This window comes from Phyllobates terribilis, unplaced genomic scaffold (assembly GCF_046119375.1).
Source record: "Phyllobates terribilis strain yellow unplaced genomic scaffold, ASM4611937v1 Scaffold_11__3_contigs__length_659146591, whole genome shotgun sequence".
NCBI classification, from domain to species: Eukaryota; Metazoa; Chordata; class Amphibia; order Anura; family Dendrobatidae; genus Phyllobates; species Phyllobates terribilis.
In genome coordinates this window covers 498,606,886-498,634,753 of record NW_027362771.1, presented here as the reverse complement: position 1 = coordinate 498,634,753, position 27,868 = coordinate 498,606,886, and the positions used below count along the sequence as shown (strand labels likewise).

Sequence of the window (27,868 nt, the reverse complement as noted above, 5' to 3'; positions counted from 1 at the left end):
ATCCTTCAGCATAACCGGTTTGGCAGTGGGTCAGTAATGGTGTGGGGTGGCATTTCTTTGGAGGGCCGCACAGCCCTCCTTGTGCTCACCAGAGGTAGCCTGACTGCCATTAGGTACCAAGATGAGATCCTCAGACCCCTTGTGAGACCATATGCTGGTGCGGTTGGCCCTGGGTTCCTCCTAATGCAGGACAATGCCAGACCTCATGTGGCTGGAGTGTGTCAGCAGTTCGTGCAAGAAGAAGGCATTGAAGCTATGGACTGGCCCGCCCGTTCCCCAGACCTGAATCCGATTGAGCACATCTGAGACATCATGTCTCGCTCCATCCACCAACATCATGTTGTACCACAGACTGTCCAGGAGTTGGTGGATGCTTTAGTTCAGGTCTGGGAGGAGATCCCATAGGAGACCATCCGCAACCTCATCAGGAGCATGCCCAGGCGTTGTAGGAAGGTCACACAGGCACGTGGAGGCCACACACAATACTGAGCCTCATTTTGACTTGTTTTAAGGACATTACATCAAAGTTGGATCAGTCTGTAGTGTGTTTTTCCACTTTAATTTTGGTGGTGACTCCAAATCCAGGCCTCCATTGGTTAATAAATTTGATTTCCATTGATGATTTTTGTGTGATTTTGTTGTCAGCACATTCAACTTTGTACAGAACAAAGTATTCAATGAGAATATTTCATTCATTCAGATCTAGGATGTGTTATTTGAGTGTTCCCTTTATTTTTTTGAGCAGTGTATATTTGACATATGTTTCGTTAGAGGAAGTGTTTGGAAACATAACGCCCAAAGTATGAGCCTGCCCTTACTGTTACAGTACTTTAATTTGGAGGTTACCCTATAAGTCCCTCAGTATGCTTACACCAGGTTAGGAGGCATATATAAAAAGTGCCAACAAGGCAGTATATAAACAATCCATATGCGCCCACTACACTTCTTCTAAAATCCAGAGTGTTCTTTTTTTTTTTGCTGACAACTGAAACTTTTCTTCGATCTATAATTTCCATGCTCTGCTAAGCTTAACGTAGTCTATTGTTCCTTACCTCATTTTAATAGTGATTGTTCGGGGTAATTACTCCTAATTTTGAAGAAGTCAATTTTAAGATATGAAGACTTGACCTGGGTGTCATGTAACTTAGAAATTTCAGGCTTAACAAAGGAAATAAAACCTTAACAAGGTCGAGCTATCACCAAAGGGTTAAGGTTTCGACTTTATCTTGGTGTGACCAGAAAGAGTACAAGAACTGTAAAGCTTCTCTATTTCACATAATCTTTAAAGAGAACAAATCTGTGAAGTAGCTCAGCTGAGGCCTTGAGGGTTTAATTCCTAGAAGCCTATGTCAGACCTCGATAGTCAACCCAATAAAAAGGTATCGCTATTTTAGAACATACTTTTTTATTTTATACTTTAGGCTTGATAAGTCTCACTCACTTCACAAAAACATCAATCACCCTGTATTACCGGCTCAGCGGAGACTAGGCTTTTCAACTCAGGAGGTTTTTTTTTTTTTTACCTTTTTATAAAAAGATAGTAAGTGATCATTTTCTGATACTCTTATGAAACACCGCTTATCGTTTATGTGTTATATAAACCATGAAAGTGAGGAGCGTCAAGAATATCTTCATAACGTGACATTTTCTGCATTTAATACTGTAGGAAATATAAACTTGGCCAACAATCTTTTTCACCAAAAATCAATGTGCGCAGTTTTGTTGTGTTAGGTTGAATTGCTCATCCATGACCACTCTACTCAATCATTGGGTTGACCTAACCCGAGGCAATAACATCTGGTGTCCATAGAGCAACATATGTGGTTGGAAGAAAATATGACACCATGTAGTTCAGCTCTTAGACGTTCAGAGCAAAACTTGTAAGATTCAAAGAAATAATTTCTCATCTGCAATTTTTACAGGGAATCTGTCACTAGTTTTTTGCCGTCTAATCAGAAATCAGCATAATGTAGTGACAAAGACCCTGATTCTAGTGATGTGTCTCTTACTGGGCTGCTTGCTTTAGTTTTGATAGAGCCTCTGTTTTAGTAGCTGTTAAACCTGCTGCCATGTAGTCCTCTATATTCAGGAGCGCTGTATAACCCCGCCCCCACCACTGACTGTCAGCTTTCTGGATATGCACAGTGTACAGAAAACTGCAAATCAGTGGTGTGGACGGGGTTATACAAAGCACAGTATTCGGAGAACTGGTAGATCTGCAGCAGTTAAAATAATAGTTTTATCAAAACTGCAGCAAGTAGACCAGTAAATGACAGATTGCTGGATTCAGGGTCTCTGCCCCTACACCATGCTGCTGGAGAATCAAAAACCTGGTGACAGATTCCCTTGAAAGCTGCCTCTGATGTTTCTTCTTATATTTCCATCTAATGTATTTGTAGCAATTGCCTGAAAATTGTCTTTTTATGCTTGCTTTGTAATCAGTACTTTACCATCATTTTGCCCTTGCTGTACTTCAAAGCTCTCCATGAACTGACTTTTTGATGAGCCTGTGACAGACATGTTTGCACACAGGAGACAACCTGAGGGTTCAGTGATAGGGAAAGAGCAGAAGCATAAACCAATGCTAATACAGTAGGTGTGTCATAACAGGCATGTCACTCTCCATGAGGAGAAACGTTGCCCCTTAGACCCCAATCGGAGACCTCTCATACAGCCATATCAGATCTCATGCTTTGCGCTGAGGAGGCGAAACACCCCGAAACATGTGTCAGAAGACTGAGATTCTGGTTTGGCTTTTATCCTAAGTCATATGGCAAGGTTCGTTAATGGATCGATATTGACTTTTAAAATTGGTACTTCCTATAAGTGGCACTAAAGTTTAAGTCCTCTTCCTCTCTGAAGAGACAATTTGCATACTTAATTTCCCAGAGGAGCATTGCACGGCCTTTAAAGGGAACCTTTTATGTCGCTTGTATCAGGTAAACGGTCCCCAGGTTGTTATTAATGATGCAATGTGCATCACTAACACGCTTTTTTTCATGAAAATCGTCGCTATAATCATTTGCAAAAAAACACTTTATATACTTATATCTTACTTGCTTGTTTAGTCATAGGGGTGTTCTTCACTGAATTCAGTCCGGCTTGTCGTCGCCCACTCAATTTGAATTATGCCCCCGGGTTTTCGGCGACATCACATGAATATTCGCATTCAAATTCCGTAATTGCGCGCTGTGTAGTGTGAGCCACGCTTGCGCAGTGGGTATGCCAGTATCCGCACTTGCGCAATGGGTATTTTGAAGCCGTGCTTGGACATTGTCCATCGGCTGTGTTTAGTTCCCCGCTTCACTGACTGTGTGTGCATAATTGAATGGGCAGTGACAAGTGTGACTGAATGCGATGAAGTACACCTTTGTGACTAAATGAGCAAGTAAGATATAACTATATAAAGTAGTTTTTGCAAATGATTATAGCGCTGATTTTCATGAAAAAAGCGTGTTAGTGATGCCCGATGCATCACTAACAACAACCTGGGGACAGTTTACATGCTCCAAATGACATGACAGGTTCCCTTAAAGCCTCCTGGAATGTCCAGCATGTCACTCTCCATAACGATACAAGGGGTAACATTTCTCCTTGTGGAGAGTGACATGTTAAGCATGTCAGGGTGAGGAAACTTTTAAAGCCGCAATGCTCTTGTGGGAAATATGCAAATTGTCTTTTCAGAGAGGAAGAGGACTAGAACTCTAGTGACACCTACAGGAAAGTAGCAATCCTAAAAGTCAATAGTGACCCTTTAACGAGCCTTATCACATGACTTAGGATACAAGCCAGAACCAGAAACTCAGTTTGCTGACACTGTGTTTTGGGTTACTGCCCCTCATCAGTACTAAGTGTGAGTTCTGGTTTGGCTGGGTAAGAGGCTTCAGACCGGTATCCAAGGGGTAACATTTCTCCTTGCAGAGAGTGACATGTTAAGCATGTCACAGTGAGGAGACTTTTAAAGCCACAATGCTCCTCTGGGAAATATGCCAATTGCTTCTTCAGAGAGGAAGAGGACTAGAACTCTAGTGACACCTACAGGAAGTAGCAATCCTAAAAGTCAATAGTGACCCTTTAATGAGCCTTATCACATGACTTAGGATAAAAGCCAGAACCAGAAACTCAGTTTGCAGACACTGTGTTTCGGGGTACTGCCCCTTGTCAGTGCAAAGTGTGAGTTCTGGTTTGGCTGGGTGAGAGGCGCCAGACCGGTATCCAAGGGGTAACATTTCTCCTTGTGGCTCTGATAAACTAAGATCTTAGTTATATATGCTATAATAAAGTATATGAAAAGAGTTCTCTGCAGCAGACAACCTACATAATGTGCCAGTCTGGTAGTTTGACACATGCTACATTTGTGGATGACCTCAATTTAACTAAATTAATGGGGAATTGAAAGTTAGAAATAGAAAATCAAATCAAAGTACATCTTTATACAAAAATTAGCAGGGACATATGTTTACTGCACCATTAAGAATTTAATTAGCTTGTGGTGCCTTTTTTATTCTGCTTGAAGACATGCTCTTCACTAAACACAAGATCAAAGGCTGCGTAACATTTCAAAAGATTCTGTTTTCATCAAATTGTCTTAATCTAGAATCCAGGTATGGATCAATACAATAATTTACATTTTCAGATCATATTTTAATTCTTCATTAATCTGCAGATTGTTGTCAATTTTTAGATTTCAGCAACAGCATTAATTTTACACTGACACTGTCATACATCTGTGTTTGAATCCTTGATCCTGTACTTTTTGGTCAGATTCTTTATCCGCTGAATGACAGCAGCTACACCTTTTCTCCCAGTGTTTATTGTCTGATATCCTGTATGTAGTTTTTTTAGCTTAAGAGGTGTTTTCATTTGTCTGCCCTATCACCTTTTGGGTGCAGCTGTACATACTTTCCGCCTGCTGGTATTTCCTGCTGGTGATTTTCTCCTTTGGATTTCCAACCATACTGCCATTGTTTATGCCAGTCAGTGAAAGACCAGCTAGGGTTTATGTCTCTGCTGATTATGCTTTTCACTCTGCACCTATCTTCTGTTTCTTGTTTAAGAAGTAGGAGGCCCTAAGCCCGAAAGTCATGGGGTCACACCAATATTAGACATGACCATCATTAATTTCTAGTAAAGTATTTAAAAAAAACACAACACCCAGAATAAAGTCCTTTAATTGAAATAAACACACATTCCTTTAATGTTCTAAATTAAACTCTACTTACCGTCACGCCCATTCCAGCTGAAGCCAATCTCTTCTGCAATAAAAGTAAAATAATAAACCAACCTCATCCTTACCTTTCCATGGTTCCCAGGACGGATTCAGCTCTGCTACATTGACATGACAGGCTGGATCGCAGCAGAAAGTTGCCATCCAGCTTGCCATGCTGCAGACTCTGAGAAGCGCAGGCATGCTTGCGCTACTCAGTGTCTCGTTGTTATGGCATCCAGATGAGCCGAGTTCATGTCCAATGAACTCAGCTCACCTCATGCACGTCACTGACAGCGTGGGAGAATTCTCCTGCGCATGCGGTGCCGGCAAATGACGTCACAGCTTGAGCAGGAGAATTCTCCCATGCTGGGATGGCATTGAGATGGCAGGCTGGATGGTAGCAGAACACTGCCATCCAGCTTGTCATCCTTCAGAGACATTTCCTGCGCTCTGCAGAGTCTCTGAAGGATGGCAAGCGGGATGGCAGGGTTCTGCTACCATCCAGCCTGCCATCTCAATGCCATCCCAGCGTGGGAAAATTCTCCTGCTCAAGCGGTGATGTCATTTGCCGGCACCGCATGCGCAGGAGAATTCTCTCACGCTGTCAGTGACGTGCATGAGGTGAGCTGAGTTCATTGGACATGAACTCGGCTCATCTGGATGCCGTCACAGCCAGACACTGAGGAGCTTCACTGAGGAGCTTCTCAGTTTCTGCAGCATGGCAAGCTGGATGGCAGCGTTCTGCTGTGATCCAGCCTGCCATGTCAATGTAGCAGAGCTGAAGCCATCCTGGGAACCATGGAAAGGTAAGGATGAGGTTGGTTTATTATTTTACTTTTATTGCAGGAGATCGTTGGCTTCAGCTGGAATGGGCGTGACAGTAAGTAGAGTTTAATTTAGAACATTAAAGAATTGTGTCTTTATTTCAATTAAAGGACTTTATTCTGGGTGTTTGTGTTTTTTTTAACTTTCACTATGGGATTAGTAATGGGGGCATCTCATAGACGCCTCTCCATTACTAACCTGGGCTTGATGTCAGCTGGCGTTATAAGCTGACATCAACCCCAGCCCTATTACCCCACTGCCACCGCTACAGGGCAGTGGGAAGAGCGAGGCTAAGTGTCAGAATTGGCGCATCCTATGGATGCGACATTTCTGGGGCGGCTGACGGCTGGTGTTTCTAGCCTGGGAGGGGGCCAATATTCATGGCACCCTTCTTGGGCTATTAATATCAGCCCCCAGCTGTCTGCCTAGCCTTTGCTAGCTATTAAAATAGGGGGGACCACACGTCATTTTTTTGGGGGGTCGTCCATTTTAATAGCTAATAAAGGCTAGGTATTCAGCTGGGGGCTGATATTAGCAGTAGAGATGAGCGTTGTTCTACTCGAACTGTTCGCCAATCTCAAATTCGAGCTGTTTTGGGCGGTGTTCGAGCCGTTCGGCGAACACGAACAATTTGAGAAAAATTCGGCTGTTCGAGGTTATGTTCGATAACTGTTCGTGCACCAAAATCATAACTGGATTTTTTCTCAGTAATGATGAAAATTAATGTTAATACGCAGTTTGAGTGTACAGCGGGGTGGGGGGAGGGGCAGGGGATGGATCTCTGCAGGAACAATGAAGATCTCCATTTTTTTTTCTCTTTCCCGCATTTGCAGTGGGGAGGTGCAATCTGTCAGCCTATCAGCAGCGCACACACGGAGCGAAGTGCTTTTTTTCACACAAGCAAGGGCATGTGTCATTGGCAGTGTATGTCACATGTCCTTGCCCTATAAGACCAAGCCATTTTCCCCGTCGCCACCATTTTCTCACTGCTGCAGCTGCGTGTTAGACTGCACCGCTGTTGCTGTGTGCGCTATACCTTGTTAATTTCAAGCCAATTTTCGCACAAATATACAGATAGCTTGGGAGTAGGGAATAGTTGTGATTGCAGTCCTTTTAAGGACTAGGTTACAGCATTTCCTACGACTTTTATCAGGGAGGTCTGTGCTCTTAAATAGATAGGTTGTGGGAGTAAAGACTAATTGTAATTGGAGTCCTTTTCAGGACTAGGTTACATGAGTTCCTATCAGTTTTTGCCAGGCAGGTCTGTGCCAGTGCTGTGCAAGTTTTTTTCACAGCATTTGGCTGAATCTAGCAAAGCTAATCCTTTTTGGCCTATTGCAGAGTGTGTTAGTCAGTGGAGTAGCCTATCTGTGTTGCAAGATATAACACCTGTGTATAGAATACCAATTTTTTTACTGCACCTAGTGAAGTAAAATCTTTTGGGCATAGCATCATTCTATTAGTCCATCTATACTGACCTCCATCAGGTTGCAAACTGAATATAATTTTTTTCTGCATCTAGCTCTGAAAAAATATTTGGGCTTCTAGCAGTGTGTGGGACTTGTTCTATTAGTCCTTCTATACTGACCTCCAGCAGGTTGCAAATTGAATATAATTTTTTTCTGCATCTAGCTCTGAAAAAATAGTTGGGCTTCTAGCGGTGTGTGGGACTTGGTCTATTAGTCCATCTATACTGACCTCCATCAGGTTGCAAATTAAAAATAATTTTTTTCTGCATCTAGCTCTGAAAAAATATTTGGGCTTCTAGCAGTGTGTGGGACTTGGTCTATTAGTCCATCTATACTGACCTCCATCAGGTTGCAAATTAAAAATAATTTTTTTCTGCATCTAGCTCTGAAAAAATATTTGGGCTTCTAGCAGTGTGTGGGACTTGGTCTATTAGTCCATCTATACTGACCTCCATCAGGTTGCAAATTAAAAATAATTTTTTTCTTCATTTAGCTCTGAAAAAATATTTGGGCTTCTAGCAGTGTGTGGGACTTGTTCTATTAGTCCTTCTATACTGACCTCCAGCAGGTTGCAAATTGAATATAATTTTTTTCTGCATCTAGCTCTGAAAAAATAGTTGGGCTTCTAGCGGTGTGTGGGACTTGGTCTATTAGTCCATCTATACTGACCTCCATCAGGTTGCAAATTAAAAATAATTTTTTTCTGCATCTAGCTCTGAAAAAATATTTGGGCTTCTAGCAGTGTGTGGGACTTGGTCTATTAGTCCATCTATACTGACCTCCATCAGGTTGCAAATTAAAAATAATTTTTTTCTGCATCTAGCTCTGAAAAAATATTTGGGCTTCTAGCAGTGTGTGGGACTTGGTCTATTAGTCCATCTATACTGACCTCCATCAGGTTGCAAATTAAAAATAATTTTTTTCTGCATCTAGCTCTGAAAAAATATTTGGGCTTCTAACGGTGTGTGGGACTTGGTCTATTAGTCCATCTATACTGACCTCCATCAGGTTGCAAATTAAAAATAATTTTTTTCTGCATCTAGCTCTGAAAAAATAGTTGGGCTTCTAGCAGTGTGTGGGACTTGGTCTATTAGTCCATCTATACTGACCTCCATCAGGTTGCAAATTAAAAATAATTTTTTTATGCATCTAGCTCTGAAAAAATATTTGGGCTTCTAGCGGTGTGTGGGACTTGGTCTATTAGTCCATCTATACTGACCTCCATCAGGTTGCAAATTAAAAATAATTTTTTTCTGCATCTAGCTCTGAAAAAATATTTGGGCTTCTAGCAGTGTGTGGGACTTGGTCTATTAGTCCATCTATACTGACCTCCATCAGGTTGCAAATTAAAAATAATTTTTTTCTTCATTTAGCTCTGAAAAAATATTTGGCCTTCTAGCAGTGTGTGGGACTTGTTCTATTAGTCCTTCTATACTGACCTCCAGCAGGTTGCAAATTGAATATAATTTTTTTCTGCATCTAGCTCTGAAAAAATAGTTGGGCTTCTAGCGGTGTGTGGGACTTGGTCTATTTGTCCATCTATACTGACCTCCATCAGGTTGCAAATTAAAAATAATTTTTTTCTGCATCTAGCTCTGAAAAAATATTTGGGCTTCTAGCAGTGTGTGGGACTTGGTCTATTAGTCCATCTATACTGACCTCCATCAGGTTGCAAATTAAAAATAATTTTTATCTGCATCTAGCTCTGAAAAAATATTTGGGCTTCTAGCAGTGTGTGGGACTTGGTCTATTAGTCCATCTATACTGACCTCCATCAGGTTGCAAATTAAAAATAATTTTTTTCTGCATCTAGCTCTGAAAAAATATTTGGGCTTCTAACGGTGTGTGGGACTTGGTCTATTAGTCCATCTATACTGACCTCCATCAGGTTGCAAATTAAAAATAATTTTTTTCTGCATCTAGCTCTGAAAAAATAGTTGGGCTTCTAGCAGTGTGTGGGACTTGGTCTATTAGTCCATCTATACTGACCTCCATCAGGTTGCAAATTAAAAATAATTTTTTTATGCATCTAGCTCTGAAAAAATATTTGGGCTTCTAGCGGTGTGTGGGACTTGGTCTATTAGTCCATCTATACTGACCTCCATCAGGTTGCAAATTAAAAATAATTTTTTTCTGCATCTAGCTCTGAAAAAATATTTGGGCTTCTAGCAGTGTGTGGGACTTGGTCTATTAGTCCATCTATACTGACCTCCATCAGGTTGCAAATTAAAAATAATTTTTTTCTTCATTTAGCTCTGAAAAAATATTTGGCCTTCTAGCAGTGTGTGGGACTTGTTCTATTAGTCCTTCTATACTGACCTCCAGCAGGTTGCAAATTGAATATAATTTTTTTCTGCATCTAGCTCTGAAAAAATAGTTGGGCTTCTAGCGGTGTGTGGGACTTGGTCTATTTGTCCATCTATACTGACCTCCATCAGGTTGCAAATTAAAAATAATTTTTTTCTGCATCTAGCTCTGAAAAAATATTTGGGCTTCTAGCAGTGTGTGGGACTTGGTCTATTAGTCCATCTATACTGACCTCCATCAGGTTGCAAATTAAAAATAATTTTTATCTGCATCTACAGTACCTCTGAAAAAATTTTTGGGCTTCTAGCAGTGTGTGGGACTATTTGTATTAGTCCATCTATACTGACCTCCATCAGGTTGCAAATTCAAAATAATTTTTTTCTGCATCTAACCCAGCCAATAGTTTTGGCCTAATACCACAGTTTGGCCACTCAGCTCTGCTCGGTTACCATCCATTGTTTTTTTGTGCAAACAACTCCAGAGTTGTGAATTAGTTAACCACCAAAATGAGTGGAAAAAGGCCTGCTGCTGGTGGAAAGGGGAATAGGCGTGTTGGGAAGGGGAAAAAAGGTTGTGTCCGTGGGGTAGGTGTTAAAGCAACAGTAACATCTGCAGAAGAAAGACCATCTTCCAGCCAAACTAAAATGTCTACTTCTTTTAGCGGACAATGTGATAAGATCCCTTTCTTACGGCCACGCCAATCGCTACAAATTCCAGATGAGGCACAAAAACAGCAGGTGCTTCAACGGATATCAAGTGCTCCTTTAAGTGGGCTCTCCTCCACATCAACTTCAACATCACAAATACTCCAGTCCTCAAAGGTGTCACCCAAATCGCACTTGCTTCCTCACAGCTCCCAAATCTCCAGCTGCCCGTCTGAGTATGAGGTAGAACAGATGGTTGAGTCTGCAGAGCTGTTTACTCATACTATAGCCTGGGAATCAGAGGTCGACTCCAGCGCTTCTGTGAATCCAGACGAGGAAATGATCTGCACTGATGCCCAGAATCTTTATGAGTCGGATCCAGGACCAGACGCAGAAGGTTCTGACCATAATGTAGACCCTCATTCCCAAACTGTAACTCCTGTTGGTGGAGACAATGAGGAAGACGATGATAAGACTCAAATACCTGATTGGAGCGACAACTTTAGTTTTTTGTCAGGGCAGGAACAGGTTGGCTCTGAGGACGACGGGTGTGATAACGCACAGGGTGATGATGATGAGGTCGGAGATCCCACTTACTGTCAACCCACAGTCAGCCAAGAGATGAGGTCAGCAGAGGAGGTGGAGGAAGATGCTAGTGACGACGAGGTCAGGTTGCGCCTTCCTGGACAGAGACGTAGTACTGGAAGCACGTCAACAACTGCATCCTCAAACACAACTCTGCCTCTCACCACAAGTCGTGGTGGCTCTTCAGGTCGCATGGGTGCTAAGCCTTGCATAGCCTGGGCATTTTTTCAGATCGATAAAGATGACCCAACTCGTGTTATCTGTAACATTTGTCAGCAAAAGCTAAGTAGAGGCCAAAAAATACATAGTTTGAGTACTTCATGCATGAACCGGCACATGGACATGAAGCATAATTTGCAGTGGGAAGCTCAGTGTGCTACAATGCGGCCTAGCCGGCCGGGCCAATCACCGTCTGCCATATCTTGTGCATCCGCGGCCTCTTCATCCTCTGTGACTGGGGGGACAGCAGTCACACCTGTTTTGGGGCGCAGACCTGCCACCTCTTTACCCGCAACAGCCAGCGTGATTGGCAGGTCATCATTTTCTTTGGAGGTGGTAACACCAGCTGGTGTTGAGCGCTGTCCGACATCGATAGCACCACCTTTGGATCAAGGCAACCTAACATGTCCGCCTGCATCTTCCTCACAGACCGGCAGTTTGCCGGGGACACCCTTATCAACCCCGTCTAAGCACAATAGCCAGCCCTCGGTCCCTCAGATGTGGACAAGTAAAAGATCATTTCCTCCTAGCCATGAGAAAGCTAAGAGGTTGAATTTCACCATCTGCAAGCTCTTGGCTACAGAAATGCTGCCTTTCCGCCTGGTGGACACAGAGGATTTTCGAGACCTTATGTCCGTCGCAGTGCCCCAGTACCAGATGCCCAGTCGGCACTACTTCTCAAAGAAAGGTGTGCCTGCGCTCCACCAGCATGTCGCACACAACATCACCGCTTCTTTGAGAAACTCTATGTGTGACAGGGTGCATTTCACCACAGACACTTGGACGAGTAGGCATGGACAGGGGCGTTACATGTCGCTGACTGGGCACTGGGTAACTATGGTGACAGCAGGACAAGGGGCTGCTGTCCAAGTCTTGCCGTCCCCACGAGTTGTGCGTCAATCCTCTTTATGTCAAAGTTCCTCCACTGCTTCTGCCTCCTCAACCTCCTCTCGGTCTTTCACCTGCACCCAAAGCCTGTCTGGTCATGCCACAAGCTTTCTAACTGCGCAGAAGGGATCCTGCACACCTCCTTACTATGCTGGCAGTAGGGCTCAACGTCATCAGGCGGTTTTTACATTGAAATGTCTGGGAAATGTGAGTCACACAGCTGAGGAGTTGTGGTCAGCTCTGGAGAACCAATTTCATGAATGGTTGTCTCCACTGGACCTGAAACCAGGGAAGGCCGTGTGCGACAATGCTGCAAACCTGGGTGCGGCCCTTCGCCGGGGCAATGTCACACACGTGCCTTGTATGGCTCACGTGTTGAACCTGGTTGTCCAGCAATTTTTAGCCCACTATCCCAGACTAGATGGCCTTCTGCAGAGGGCACGGTCGCTGTGTGCTCACTTCTGCCGTTCGCATCCCGCAGCTCAGCGACTTACATCTCTACAGAAGTCGTTGGGCCTGCCACTTCACCGGCTAAAATGCGATGTGCCTACCCGGTGGAATTCAACTCTGCACATGTTGCAGCGACTGTGGCAGCACCGACAAGCCATGGTGCAATACGTTCTGACGTATAGCCTGGGCCAACGAGATTCAGAGGTGGGGCAAATCACGCTGGAGGAGTGGTCTCAGATCAGGGACCTATGCACCCTTCTGCACAGTTTTGAAATGGCGACGAAGATGTTTAGTGCTGACGATGCCATTATCAGCATGACTATTCCGGTGATTTACATGCTGGAGCACATGTTAAACAGAATTCGGAGTCAGGTGGTGGCACAAGAGGAGGTGGAGGAAGTAGCGGAAGGGCTAACATCTGCAAGGTCCAGACGGTCGGCAGCACCAAGGCGGCAGGCATGTGAGGGTGGGGGAGATGGTTTTACCAGGGCGCATGGTAGCAGCCAAACTAGTGAGGAAGGTGCAGGAGCCCAGGAAGAAGTGGAGGACGAACTGATGGAAGACTCATCAGATGAGGGAGACCTTGATCACATTTCTGTTGTGCGAGGTTGGGGGGAGAGGACAGAGGAAGGAAGCATGATTGTTACCTCGCCACCAACACAACAGGGACTTGGTGCTCCTGGATGCGCAACACACATGAGTGCCTTCTTGCTGCACTACCTGCAACATGACCCTCGAATTGTGAGAATTAGAAATAATCCTGACTACTGGGTTGCCACACTGTTAGATCCCCGGTACAAAAGTAAATTTGCAGAAATTATTCCTGCCATAGAAAGGGATGCACGCATGCAGGAGTATCAGCAGAGACTGTTGCAGAATCTTACATGTGCTTTTCCACAAAATACCAGTGGTGCACGTAGTGAATCTCACAGTTCCAACTTGCCAACCGTGGGACCGTCAAGTGTTCAGCACTCAAACCGTAACAGAACCACAGTATCTGCTGGTAACATCAATTTTGCGGAATCATTTCACCACTTTTTTAGCCCATCCTTTGCAAGGCCACAGGAGACAAGAAGTCTGACACATAGTCAACGCCTAGAGACAATGGTACAGGAGTATCTCCAAGTAAACATTGAAGCCACGACTGTGTCACTGGACCCTTGCTCTTTTTGGGCTTCCAATCTGGATAAATGGCCGGAGCTAGCCACTTACGCCTTGGAGATCTTGTCATGCCCCGCAGCCAGCGTTCTGTCTGAACGTGTGTTCAGCGCTGCTGGTGGTGTGCTGACAGATAAGTGCACGCGGCTCTCCACTGATAATGTAGACAGACTCACGTTCATAAAGATGAACAAATCATGGATCCGAAACGACTTTTCTACCCCTGTGTCATCCTGGGGAGAGTAAAAGCTTGATGATTGGTTAAAATCACCCTTCCAACCGTTTTAAGCTTTCAAATTACTAATCATGTTTATCTGTATCTTGACTGGAAAATAATTTGGGCTTTGTAGCAGTGTGCAGCACTGATCCTATTAGGCCATCTATAATAAGCTTCACCAGATTTAAAATTAAAAATAATTTTTAGCTGCATCTAGCCCGGAAAATAATTTTGGGGCTCCGAGATGCGCAAGACACATAAGTGCCTTCTTGCTGCACTACCTGCAGCATGACCCTCATATTGTCAGAATTCGAAGTAATCATGACTACTGGGTTGCCACACTCTTAGATCCCCCAAACTTTTCGATCAACCTTTTCATTTTAATAAAGACCAAAAAAATGGTCATTTTTGAAATTATAAGCATTAGCAGGTTGTTAGAAACTGAAATCAAACAGTTTTCAACTCAAAACTTTATTCTAGGTGATGTTACATTTTCACATAGGACCCCTTGTTCGAAAGGAGCTTCTGAAATCTCTCGTCCATTGAATTTGTCAGGTTTTGGATGGTTTCTGCTTCAATTGTTTTGCATGAGGACAGAATACCCTCCCAGAGCTGTTGCTTAGATGTGAACTGCCTCCCGCCATCATAGACACTCCTTTTAATGATGCTCCAAAGGTTCTGAATGGGGTAGAGGTCAGGGGAGCATGGGGGTCACACCATAAGTTTGTCCCCTTTTATGCCCATATCAGCCAGAGATGCAGATGTTTTATGTGCAGCATGAGATGGTGAATTATCATGCAGAAAAATGATCTTGCTGTGAAATACACGGTTCTTCTTCTTGAACCATGGCAGGAAGTGCTGTTTGAGAAAATCCACATACATTATGGAGTTCATCTTTAGCGCCTTCAGGGATCCTAAAGGGGCCGACAATCTCTCTCCCCATGATTCCAGCCCAAAACATTACTCCACCTCCTCCTTGTTGGCGCTGTAGCCGTGTTTGCGTGGGGTGTCCATCAACCAGCCATCCTCCACTCCATCCATCTGGACCATCGAGCGCTGCACGGCACTCATCCGTGAACAAAACAGTTTTGAAATCAGTCTTCATGTAATGTTTGGCCCACTGGAGCCGTTTCTGCTTGTGTGAAGTGGATAGAGGAGGTCGACAGGATGGCGCATGCACAGCTGCAAACCTCTGAAGGACCCTGCATCTTGTTGTTCGGGGGACGTTGGAGGCACAAGCAGCTTCAAAAACTTGTCTGCTGCTATGACAAGGCTTTTTTGCCGCTGCTCTTTCAACCTGACGTAATTGCCTGTAGGAAAGAGTCCTCAATTTGCCCTTATCAGCACGCACACGTGTGTACTGTGAATCAGCTACATACTTCTTGATTGCCAAGACACTTCATCCTGATCATCGCACAATGTTGATTGTAGTCATGCCTTGACCTAAACACTCCACAATTTGTTGCTTCTCAGCAGCCGACACATCCTTTTTCTTTCCCATTTTGGCAGAAAATGTAGGCTGCTTAATAATGTGAGAGAGCCTTCTTAAGTAGTCTTGCCTTTCATTGGACACACCTGCCAAACTAATTAGCACAGGTGTCTGCAATTGCTTACAGTGATATAAAGAGCCCTGACACACATCACCATCAATGAGTTTAACTGACAAACAAACAAATTCTTCCCTTATCACTCCTAAACACTTTTTGTATAATAATTTGGAACGCAGTGTACATGTGCTTTTCCACAAAACACCAGTGGTTCACGTAGTGAATCTTACAGTTCTAACTTGCCAACCGTGGTCTGTATGGAGTTGTTCAATAAAGGGCCCAAAATTAAGATAACATAGATGGGAGAGGTCTCTATGAATAGGAATTCCTAAGTATTTGATACCCTGTGAGGGCCAGGCAAAGGGAAAGTTGGACTGGATGGAATCCTATATGGATTTGGGGAGGGAGACATCGAGGGCCTCAGACTTCGCTGCATTGATTTTAAAATTTTACCATGTAACAAAGTGATCTATTTCAGCCATAACAGCATGGATGGATATATGTGATTGAGTGATATATACTAGGACATCATCAGCAAATAGAGAGCACTTGTACTCGGTGCCTCCCACCTCAATCCACCTAATATTGGGGTTATGGCGAATTGATGAGAGCAGGTGCTCCGTCACTAGGATGTATAAGAGAGGGGACAGAGGACATCACTGCCTTGTCCCATTGGTGATTGTGAAAGGTGATGAAAATGTTCTGACGCACCCCCTGGGCCTTGGGACACCCGGAGCCGGACCCTTTTTGGTGGATGCTGGTGGTTGTAGTCTTCGTGGCGGCGACCCACTTCCGTGGCTCAGGGCGGTCAAACCAGTGGCGGAACTATTTATGTGGTTTTCATGTTTAAATGTCCGACTACGCCACCCGTGGATTGCGGTCAGAGTGAACCGCCGCTACAGGGCAGACCACTGAGGCTGGTGTTGTGGGTGCAGCAGAGCGTAGCATAACTCCCCACGGGAGGAGTATAGCCTCAGGGCAGTGTATGCGGAGGATGGGGGTGATGGTGCAGGGCAGCAGCAGTAACGACACGGAGTCAGTGATGCAGTTCAGGGCCTTTACTCACAGTTCTTATTATCCAGACCACGTCTGCAGGTAACGGCTGCCCACGTCGTACTGTGCTCACCAGGTGAGGGGCTCAGACAACTCCCAGATAACTTTGGAGCACTTCACAGGACCCCCTTTGTGTGTCCTTTGTCTGGCCTTTCTTACCAACACTTCTGTCCGGCTGCCTCGGGCCTCCTCTTGGTAAACTTGGCGCCAGTTTCCCTGACCCTATGTGGTGCCTTCCTAGCGGGTGTAGCGAGGGGCTGCGCCACATAAAATGTCAGAGCCTCCGGTTTCTAGCTGAGGGTCGTTTCCTGCCTCCACTAGTTCGGGGACCGGTCTCCCCCTTTGGCCTGACCCCTCCACGCAGGTGGATTCGGGCGTGCGGTGGCGACTCGCCCGTCCGCACCCCTGGGATCCCTTCATTCCTCGTTCCTGGAGCCTTCTCCGCTCCTCTTCCTTCCTTCTCCCTCTTCCAGGCCTGGGCCTCTGTTACTAGGCCCGCCTCCGGAGCAGAGCTCATGCAGAGCCCCTGCTCCCTGCCACTTCTGCTCAGACTTCTCTGCACTGAACTAAGATGGTGCCCACCTTTTATACTCCCTTCTCAATGCACCCAGGAACTGCTTCCTCCCTGCTCCTGCACTACAGGGTTCCCCTTCCTCAGTGTTCCCTCCCCCCACTCCAGCCAGGGACAGGGACTGTCGTGCCCATCTCAGGGGCATATTGGTCGCCCTGCCCCACGGCAATGTGGTGTAAAGCATGCAGGTGTCGGGTCCTGATCCACACTCCATCCTTACCTGAGAGTGAGATATCACACCTCTGGGTGAGGTGCAATACATCTGTAGCAACCGAGCCCTCAGGGTGCTACAGTTCCATATATCTTCAGCCTAGGTGACGTATTGCGATACAGGGCCGTGATTTTGGCTATAAAAGGGTCCCCTAGACCCCTACCCCAAGCTTTTTAAGAGAATCATATATGGCGTGCCAGGAGACTCTATGGAATGCTTTCTCAGCATCCAACGAGAGTATCTAATTACAAATTTTTAACTGCATCTAGCCCAGGAAATACTTTGTGCCTAGTAGCAGTGTCTGCTAGTGAGCGGATTATACCGGCTGTTAAGCAAGCTGCACCACCTGTAGTTTAGACACTTAATTTTTTCAAAGGAAATGCTTCGGGACCATGGGATACTTAGTGAAGAGCATCAGGAGGCACCCCAAGGCATAGGGGCTGGGACTGGCAGTAGGATGCCTTGCGGTGGACAGCCGAGCTCGATCCTTATAAAAGCTTTTTAACTGCAGCAGCTTTAGTGGACGCTACTGGAGCTGGAATTACCGCGGCTGCTGGCATGAGACTTGCCCTCCAATAGATCCTTGTAAATGGATTTAAAGTGTATTCATTCAAATTAGAGAGACAATTTAAATTAAAAAGCTTAGAGCTGCCTCCACCACAGGGGGGCTCGCTCGACCCACCAGCGGACAGGCACCAGTATTGGGAGAGGGGGGCTGGCCGTCAGGGTTCACCAAGGCTCTGGCACAAACCCGGCGACACGGAGGTGGCACGGGCAGGAGCGGACTGGCCGTGTCGGCTTCTCACTTTTTGGATTTTAGAAGGGCATGACATGCCTATATCTGTGTCTCCCCCTCCTTTTACTCCTCCACCTCTTTTATTTTCGCATGACTATATGTACTTGTCACTTTTCCATGTGTTAGTTATGTCTTCTGAGCAGTTTGTCAGCTTTTGGACACCTTTGAAGGTGTTTTCTATGTGTTTCTATGTGTTTTTGTTTGCCTGCCATTGGTTTTAACGGTGTTCGAAGGTGTTCGACGAACAGTTCGACGAACAGTTCGGCGAACACACGGGTGTTCGACGAACCGAACCGAACTCGAACACTACGGGGGTGGCTCAACACTAATTAGCAGCCTGGGAAGCTCCGTGGGTATTACCTCCTTCCCAGGCTTCAAACATCTGCCCCAGCCATCTGCTTAACCTCCGCTGGAGACTAAAATTACGGGGAACCCCACGCCAATTTTTTTTTTAATAAACCCTTTATTTTAACACTAAATGACAAGTACAGTAACCAACACTGTCACTCTACTTATTATACATGTAACTGACATGCTTCTATCTATCTATGTCTGATGCTCTACTCTTTCTGTTCTAAATTGTCGGGTACCGATGCAAGCTGCTGCTGAATTGCCGGCCGGCTTTTTTAAAGAGACGGGTGCATAGAAACACTATTATTTTTTTTTTAATAAATCCTTTATTTTAACACTAAATAACAAGTACAGTAACCAACATTGTCACTGTACTTATTATATATGTGACTGACATGTTTCTATCTATCTAATCTATGTGTGAAGCTCTATTCTTTCTGTTCTAAATTGTCGGGTACCGGTGTATGCCGCTGATGAATTGCCGGCTTTTCATGTTTCACTGTGAGCACTGTTCCCATCGATTTGGGCAATCACTGTAATGCCACAACCACCATGGCTGTGACATTACAGTGAGTGGCAGACAATCCCTGCATGATTGGTGCTCTAAATAGCGCCAAACATGCAGGACGGAGATCCGAGCATCCGCCCGAGCATCGCGCAAGTACTCGGTGAGCTCCGAGCATCTCGAGTACTGAGATGCTCGGGCGAGTACCGAGCCGTGGCGAGCATGCTCGCTCATCACTACTCCACAGATTTTGTGTGCTATTTCAACTCGGCTACATTGAAGTGATCGTGGCTGAGCTGCAATACCACACCAAACCTTTTGATAGAAGTGGTGCTGTTTTTTAGAAGCTAACAGCCATGCTTTTCTAATCCTGTAAAACCCATTTTTTAACCGTACTGCCTTTCTTCCAAACACTTTCTCTGATCATTGCCGAGAGCAGGCAGTCAAGCTTATGATCTCAACATGACATCAAAAAAAGATTTTTCATTTCGCCAGATTGTCTCATATGTTACCATTTGAAAAAAATATGTCTCGTGTAATCACCTCTATGATGTCGCAATGGAAATAATCACTCATAAAATTGTCTCCGACGTAATAATGCATTGCCCTTCATTACCTTAGATTGATGCAGTGGTCTGGAACGAGCTTTAGGCTTTGAAACCTGCTCAATAATTATAAGTAGCTGTGGATAGGTTACAGGTCCCTTCTGTGTTATTCACCATGTAAATGAGACCAGGTGTCAAATCAAGTATTTCACAGGAGTCTTCTATCTACTTTAGTATAAATTTACAGCAGCAGCACTTATCAAAGAGTAACTCGCCTTCAGCAACTTACAATAGATACTGGCATTGCATTGCCATTGCAATAGGCAAAATTATTGCCTTACTACTGAAGGGAATCTGACACCAAGTTTTTGTTAGCCCATATGAGAGATGGATGATGTAGGGGCAGATACCCTGATTCCAGTGAAATATCTCTTAGTAGGCTGCTTGCTGTAGTTTTTATAAAATCCCTGTTTTATCTGCTATATATCTAGCAGTTCTCTGAATGTTGAGCTCTGTAAAACCCCACCCACGCCACTGGCAGCTGTGTACAGTACAGACCAAAAGTTTGGACACACCTTCTAATTTAAAATTTTTTCTGTATTTTCATGACTATGAAAATTGTACATTCACACTGAAGACATCAAAACTATGAATTAACACATGTGGAACTATACACTTAACAAAAATGTGTGAAACAACTGAAAATATGTCTTATATTCTAGGTTCTTCAAAGTAGCCACCTCTTGCTTTGATGACTGCTTTGCACACTCTTGGCATTCTCTTGATGAGCTTCAAGAGGTAGTCACCAGAAATGGTCTTCCAACAATCTTGAAGGAGTTCCCAGAGATGCTTAGCACTTGTTGGCCCTTTTGCCTTCACTCTGCAGTCCAGCTCACTCAAACCATCTCAATTGGGTTCAGATCTGGTGACTGTGGAGGCCAGGTCATCTGGCGTAGCACCCCATCACTCTCCCTCTTGGTCAAATAGCCCTTACACAGCCTGGAGGTGTGTTTGGGGTCATTGTCCTGTTGAAAAATAAATGATGGTCCAACTAAGCGCAAACCGGATGGAATAGCATGCCGCTACAAATGTTGTGGTAGCCATGCTGTTTCAGTATGCCTTCAATTTTGAATAAATCCCCAACAGTGTCACCAGCATAGCACCCCCACACCATCACACCTCCTCCTCCATGCTTCACGGTGGGAACCAGGCAAGTAGAGTCCATCCGTTCACCTTTTCTACGTCGCACAAAGACACGGTGGTTGGAACCAAAGATCTCAAATTTGGACTCATCTGACCAAAGCACAGATTTCCACTGGTCTAATGTCCATTCCTTGTGTTCTTTAGCCCAAACAAGTCTCTTCTGCTTGTTGCCTGTACTTAGCAGTGGTTTCCTAGCAGCTATTTTACCATGAAGGCCTGCTGCACAAAGTCTCCTCTTAACAGTTGTTGTAGAGATGTGTCTGCTGCTAGAACTCTGTGTGGCATTGACCTGGTCTCTAATCTGAGCTGCTGTTAACCTGCGATTTCTGAAGCTGGTGACTCGGATAAACTTATCCTCAGAAGCAGAGGTGACTCTTGGTCTTCCTTTACTGGGGCGGCCCTCATGTGAGCCAGTTTTTTTGTAGCGCTTGATGGTTTTTGCAACTGCACTTGGGGACACTTTCAAAGTTTGCCCAATTTTTCGGACTGACTGACCATTATTTCTTAAAGTAATGATGGCCATAATACAAATTCTAACAGTCTATTCAGTAGGACTATCAGCTGTGTATCCACCAGATTTCTGCACAACACAATTGATGGTCCCAACCCCATTTATAAGGCAAGAAATCCCACTTATTAAACCTGACAGGGCACACCTGTGCAGTGAAAACCATTATTACCCACTTATTACATCCGTAGAGGAGGAGCGTAAAGATACCTCTGACTGCAGGCAGGGATCGCATTATTATTTGGGCTTGCACGATCTCTTCCTTGCAGCTTTCTCTTCCTGTTTCAGGGATTGCATGAAATATCAATGTCACGTGATCCCCGGGAGAGCCAGTGCCGACACCACTGGTATTATAAGTGTTATTATTTCACTGGAGGAAATATAGGGATTGAGAACATCTTGTTCAAGTAGTGGACAACTCCTTTCAAGCATTCTGAATTGTTTTGATGGAGAAAAAAGATGTTTTTCAATATTGAACCACAGCCCAAAAAGTTTAAAGCAGAGTTTATCGACTACTGACACTTATTAGTGTACATCCACGTGTACTGGATTTGAAACAAAGCAAAATAAATTCACAGTAAATTGTGGATTTTGGTGCAGATCCTTTTGGGGATATTCTTGCTTAAAACAGTGGAACATCTTAAATAAAATAAAAAAATAAAATAAAGAAAAAAATAATGCTATGCTCGCCTTTCATAGTGATTTTTGTGGCAAAACTTAATTGGTTCCCTGCCAGTGTTTGTATACGTGTACCCTGTACATTGAGCTCATTGGGTAAAAGGGGCAACTAATCTATCACCAATGTGTACTAAGTTTTGACTACTGTGGATTTACAAATCTGCTTGAAAAGCTTCTATATGCCTGTGATAATTTTTCACATAGAATTTGAGACCAAAAATCTGCAATACTGGTTTAAATGAGCTAAAAAAATCTGTAAAATGTAATATCACCGGCTGCCGTTATTGTATTTTTCAGGTAACACTGCAGAAAGTGACATGTTTTTGTGCCAGTAGGTAAATGAAGCCGATATTGGCTCATAATAACATTGCAAATGGCTGAATTTCCCCTAGAGAAAACCCATGTGCAGCTGACTCTTTATTAGGACCCAATAAACAGTAAAAAGCAGACATAATTATGCTTTACTAGTCAACTAACAGTCAAGGTATTAATCTGACGTTAAGTGTAGGAATAGTTCTAATAACGTGGAGAGCATTAGCTACAAATGGAGCGCTGGTTGAAGTGTAATTAGGATATGTTCCCAATGTAATCAGCATTGTTTTATGCTGTGAAAAGCCATTCGCTTGTGAGAAATATATACTCTCTAATAGGAGAGGACGGGATACGGCACAGGCAGGAGTGCTTAAAGTATTTTAGAAATTGTTTTATTTTAATTCTTAATATAATGAGACTTCCAGCAGCCGAAAGAAACAGAAATTATTGGGCCAAGCGAAACCATATTTATTTCTTTTACATCTTGAAAGCTGGTTGTACTTTTTTTTTTTTACACTAATTACTTAGAAAGTATTCAGAAGTGCTTGGATAGGAGCTGAGCAAACATGTTGGTCTTGACTTTGTGCCTTGTGAGCAAAAGCTTCTGTGCAGAGCTGTTAGAATTGAAAGAATTCTTGGGAGAAAAACCTTGCCGTGACAATGAGCTACCTTACCTATCATTGTGTTCTGTAATAATAATAATCGTAGAAAATAAATCTACATTTTCACATTAAAGGGGATGTCCACTACTAGGACAACCCCTTCTTGATCTAGATGTTTGGCTCAGATAAAATAAAAAAGCTTATACTCACCCCCTGTGCCGGCGCCGTTCCTGCGGTATCGGCACTTGCTCTTCCCGGAGCTCTCGTGCAGTTGTGACATGTGAAGCCGGCACCCAATCAGCGCTGGCATCACTGTCCCCACCATCGGACAAATCGAACATGAAGAGGAAGTCCGGGCGGCAGCTGATCTCTGACTTCCTCTTCATGTTCAATTCGACAGGAGGAGGGGACAGTGACGCCAGCGCTGATTGGGCGCCGTGGTCATGTGTCTCAATAACAGCACAGGACCCCCGTGGACAGCGAGTGTCGACTCAGCGGGAACGCCGCCGACACGGCACTGGAGGTGAGTATAAGCTTTTTTATTTTATCGGGGCCAAGTGTGGGGGGTGACAAGGAGTTGCCAAGTAGTGGACAAGTTCCTTAATTACCTATGCTTAGGATATGAGCGTTGTAGCTCCTACACCGCACTGTCAGCCCACTTATGTGAACAGTGCTATACAAGACTAAATTGCAGTACTAGAAACAGCCACATACAGTACATAACGATGTCGCTGTTCCACCGCTGCATTATTGCCTTCGAACAATGGCGATCCCATGCCTGTGAACTCCAGAAAAACTCCAGCAAGTTAGATATCTCCTACACATGTCCTCCCAATATAAGGAGCACAAGATGATCGGCTTTAAAAAAAATAATAATTTGTGATACATTGTCGAAAGACGTTTATGCTATATATGTGTCTATATGAGGCCACCCCCTGACTAGGGTTTTCATGGCATGTTATTTGATTAATTAATTTGTATGATGACGAAGTCAGAATCTTTAATGTATTTGGAGGTGGAAAAGGATAGACACATCTGTAGTAAGGCTTCCTACTTATAAAAAGTTTACTCTTGTACATTGCTGGAGATAAACTGTGAAATTTTATTATTTTACCCCACAGAGGCTTAAAGATATTGTACCTACCTTAGCCTCCTGAGTCTTAAAGAGAGTCGATAGTTATACAGTCCTATAGGGGACATAGCCAGCATAAAAATCATACCTGAAGTATAGATTTTGCTTCTTTTGCAAATATGGGATCCTCAGTGAAAGCTTAATGTGGCCAAGGGCTCAGTACACCGTACCATTAAATCAGCATGCCACTTACCTCCTCTTAGCTTGATTGATAGTGCCTTTAGCAAGTTCTGTCTGAATTGAATTCCTGACCCTGCGCATCCTGCACTGTGTAAGGCAGCACTAGTCATCATAATGGGGGATACTCGCTGCACCGGGTAAATCAAAGCACACCAGCAATGTCCTTCCGGTATTTCTTAATGCTGCAGTTTATTACACTTCATAAACCACAGTTCACACAGTCCATCTTAGTTTATCACCGGCATGTTTACACACTTAACATCCGGGAGTCTCTCAAGTAGCAGACAGGCCCAAGTGGCCCAAGTAACAGCCTTCAGCAAGGTAATAAAATAGCAATGTCCATACAAGTGTCCATATAACAAAGTGTATTACCTTTGCCGGGTTTAGCTGCTGCAGTCCATTAGGCTTCCCAGGTAGGGGTCTCCAGCCTTCATTCCCTCAAAGGCCACTGACATCCACACAGGATCCAGGCTCTGCCTTTCAGGCACCAGGCTTCACTCGGCCTCACTAGGCCTCACACGGTCGGTGTCCCACACACACGGGAACAGGCCTTACGCCTCTCTCACAGAACACACCTGTCTCCCATCAAGCAGGGTTTATATATGCATCCCATGCACACACGCACACATACTGACAGGACCTTGCTGATGTCACAGTCATGTGATCAGACAGACATTCTGTGAGCGCAGGACCTGTGCTATGTCACAGTCATGTGACCAGTCACCTGAGGGGGAAGGTACATAGTCAGGTAAAACACATCCTGGACCATTACCGTAATGCCAGCAAGTCGCTGCATTACAACTGATACTGCAGGAGCCCAACGAGTGCACATACACAGTGTGAGCGCGCTATCATCTCTCTCTCCTCCTTGTTAAGTATGCAGATACTGTGTGCGCTCGTTCGCTGAGCTCCTGCAGTGTCAGTGTGAACGTGCAGGGCTAGGGATTAGATGGAGGCAGAGCTCCCTCTTGACAAATGCTTTAAATCGAGCTATGCATTGGTGCGCGGTATGTCGATTCAGGGGTCGGAACAGTGCACTGAGCTCTTGGCCATTCCATAGGTGCACTCGAATGCATATGAAATAAAACATTTGCGTATGAAATAAACATATTTTTTTTGTGCCAAAACAATAGTGAAATCTATACCTCTAGCATGATTTTTATAGGCACCAAGTCCCTTACAGCTTATTTGAGTTTTGGGAGTAACAGACTCCCTTTATATGTTCATATTAGTTGAGTCAATGAACTAGCTCAACTCCAATCCCAACTTTCAGCACCATAGAAAGCGCAAATGAGAGAATGCCTGGAAGAACTTTATATAGAAGGCGTCCTCAACATTAAAGATTATTATCAAGGGTGCTTTATTACAAGCAGTTGACCACTCTTGCGCTTTTTGCATTTCAGGAGGTCCCTTTTTCCCGTGTCTGGTGCAGTAACCAGCAGCCACTGCACTGTGCCTTTTCCCTGGAGAGATACACGCCAGCCACTACCCAGCTGTCTTGTAAGATCTGTGTCAGACAGGTCAAAGGGCATGAGCTGATTCTTCAGGTACAAACATCAATTCTGGAGGTAAGACATCAATATTTTGGTTACCTTACTCTGAGCTTGGCAATTTAATTTGCAAAAAGATTGTTAAAATAAAACTTATAATTTATATCAATAACCAATGGCTCTAATTCACTCTGTTCCAGAATACTGTAGTTTAGATAAGTGACAACAGTACTAGAGTACATCAATGCTTTGATATTTCTATCAGCAAATAGAACTTTGGCAAAAATAATGTTTAACAATTTCTCGTATAGTTGAGAAAAAAGATTCCCAGAACCCTTCGCCCAGCTGCCAGTTGGAAATTCATGGCTGCCGGACCAAAGCCCTGAAAAAGGTCTCTTAACTGTCAGAAAGCCCTCTTCTGATTAGTAGAATTTAGCAGAAATGTGCATTTTCTATTTAAGGACAACTGAAAAGCACACAATAGTAGAGATGAGCATTAAAATCTGAATTTATCAGCTTCACCAAATTTAAAAAAAAAATTGATTTGCGTTGACTCGATTTTCTGCAAATCGAACGTTTTTCAAAGCATACAATTGCTCTGAAAAGATGCGTGTAACACTTTTAGGTCTCCTAGGACTGTATCCAATCCTTTCAAGCTCTGTAACACAAACACAACCTTAGTAATGTCAAAGTGAACTCAACATAAGTGGCTGTGGGTAATCGGGTGGTAACTGGTGGTAATCATCAGTCTGGTTCTCACACACTAATCTTCTTCACTATTGTGCTGTTACACACTCTCTTTTTACAGTTTGCTCAGTGTTGATGACTTTCTCTCCCCATCTGTATGACTGTGCTGTGACGTTATCTCACTGTCCAGATTCATCACAAAATGACTGCTGCATTCCCTCCTTCTACATTTATATAGGCCATGATAGTTCCTCCATGGGATGTAGTAGCTGCATGGCATTATATGGAAACACATCCAGTCATGCCGAGGTGATGTGAGCCTTCTCTGGCTGATGCAGTCTTCTTCAATGTGTAAAATGCTGGTGGCAATTTTAGGTGATTTGCATTAAGTGAATGAAAAATTCTTCGAATTCAGCACATTTAGCAAATTCTTAAAAATGTTACACTAATTTGACATGCATCAAATCGATTCACTCATCTCTACACGCAAGAAAACTGTTAATTGTATGTGTGGATAACTTTTAACTACAGGCTCTCTTTTCTATGCATGACTAACAAATCACATGCTAATTCTGTTTTTATTTTAATTGTATGCCTGGATTTCCATAACATTTGTATCAAGCTTTAACAAGATTGTAGATCACTGGAAAACGTAGGACACAAATTCTGAATCTGCCCCGGGCAGCAATACATTTTTTCTGTAGTAGCTAAAGACTCCCATTCAAACAGATAGGTTACTGATAGAGTTGGTGCGAGTCAATTCACAGGACCTGGTCCATCAGCCACATAGGTAATCTGTAGCCTCTGAATGGGAGCCCTGAGAATCACTTCTAACCTAATGCCACCCGTGACTTCTCTTTTGTTTGCACAACACAACATCACACTCAAACGCGTAGCTAGGGGTTCAGCTCAGGGGGGGAAAACATCTGAATGGGCCCCTAACCAGATAACCGTGGGTACAACTATGGTGGTGAACCCTGATCATGGGTGTAAAGGTTCCTCAGGAGATGAACGCTCTGAAAATGAATCTCTACACAAAGACCAACACTGATATTATCACCATATGGTGATCATGTAGTGGTAGATACCAGTGCTGCAGAACATACAAGTAATCACAGTACAGGTATATATAGTAACTTACAGCTGATGTTCTTTCTGGTGGAATCATTAATTTTCCCGTCTTATCCATCTGGCCCAGACCAACATGACGACTTCTCCAGCCAGGACTCGTCTGCATAGATTACAACGAAAACACATTTGACTTCTCACATTTTCAGACTCGTCCCTATCTATCCCCAATCTGAACAAACTTCTCATCCTTCTGATGCCCCGATGCTGAGCCGCTGCTGCCGTATGTGACCCTATTACTGCACCTGCTGTGTGGTACAAAAACAGCTCCTCTAACTGCCCCACATAGTAATGCCACCACTGTGCCACTTGGAAAGTAATAATGCCTCCTTTGTGCCTTCTACATGGTAAAATTGCTACCTTGAAAAGATTAATGCACTGTGCAAGTGCCCTAGAAA

At 44.0% G+C, this 27,868-nt stretch overlaps 1 protein-coding gene across 3 annotated transcripts in view; it reads left to right on the top strand.

The window, feature by feature from the left end:
• Positions 1-27,868, top strand: part of UNC5D (unc-5 netrin receptor D) — a 1,016,051-nt gene that overhangs the window by 930,959 nt on the left and 57,224 nt on the right. For all 3 annotated transcript variants that reach the window (XM_073653557.1, XM_073653558.1, XM_073653559.1), the window contains one exon: positions 25,569-25,733. In XM_073653557.1, coding sequence (XP_073509658.1) covers positions 25,569-25,733 — 165 coding nt within the window. The remainder of the gene's footprint in view (positions 1-25,568; positions 25,734-27,868) is intronic.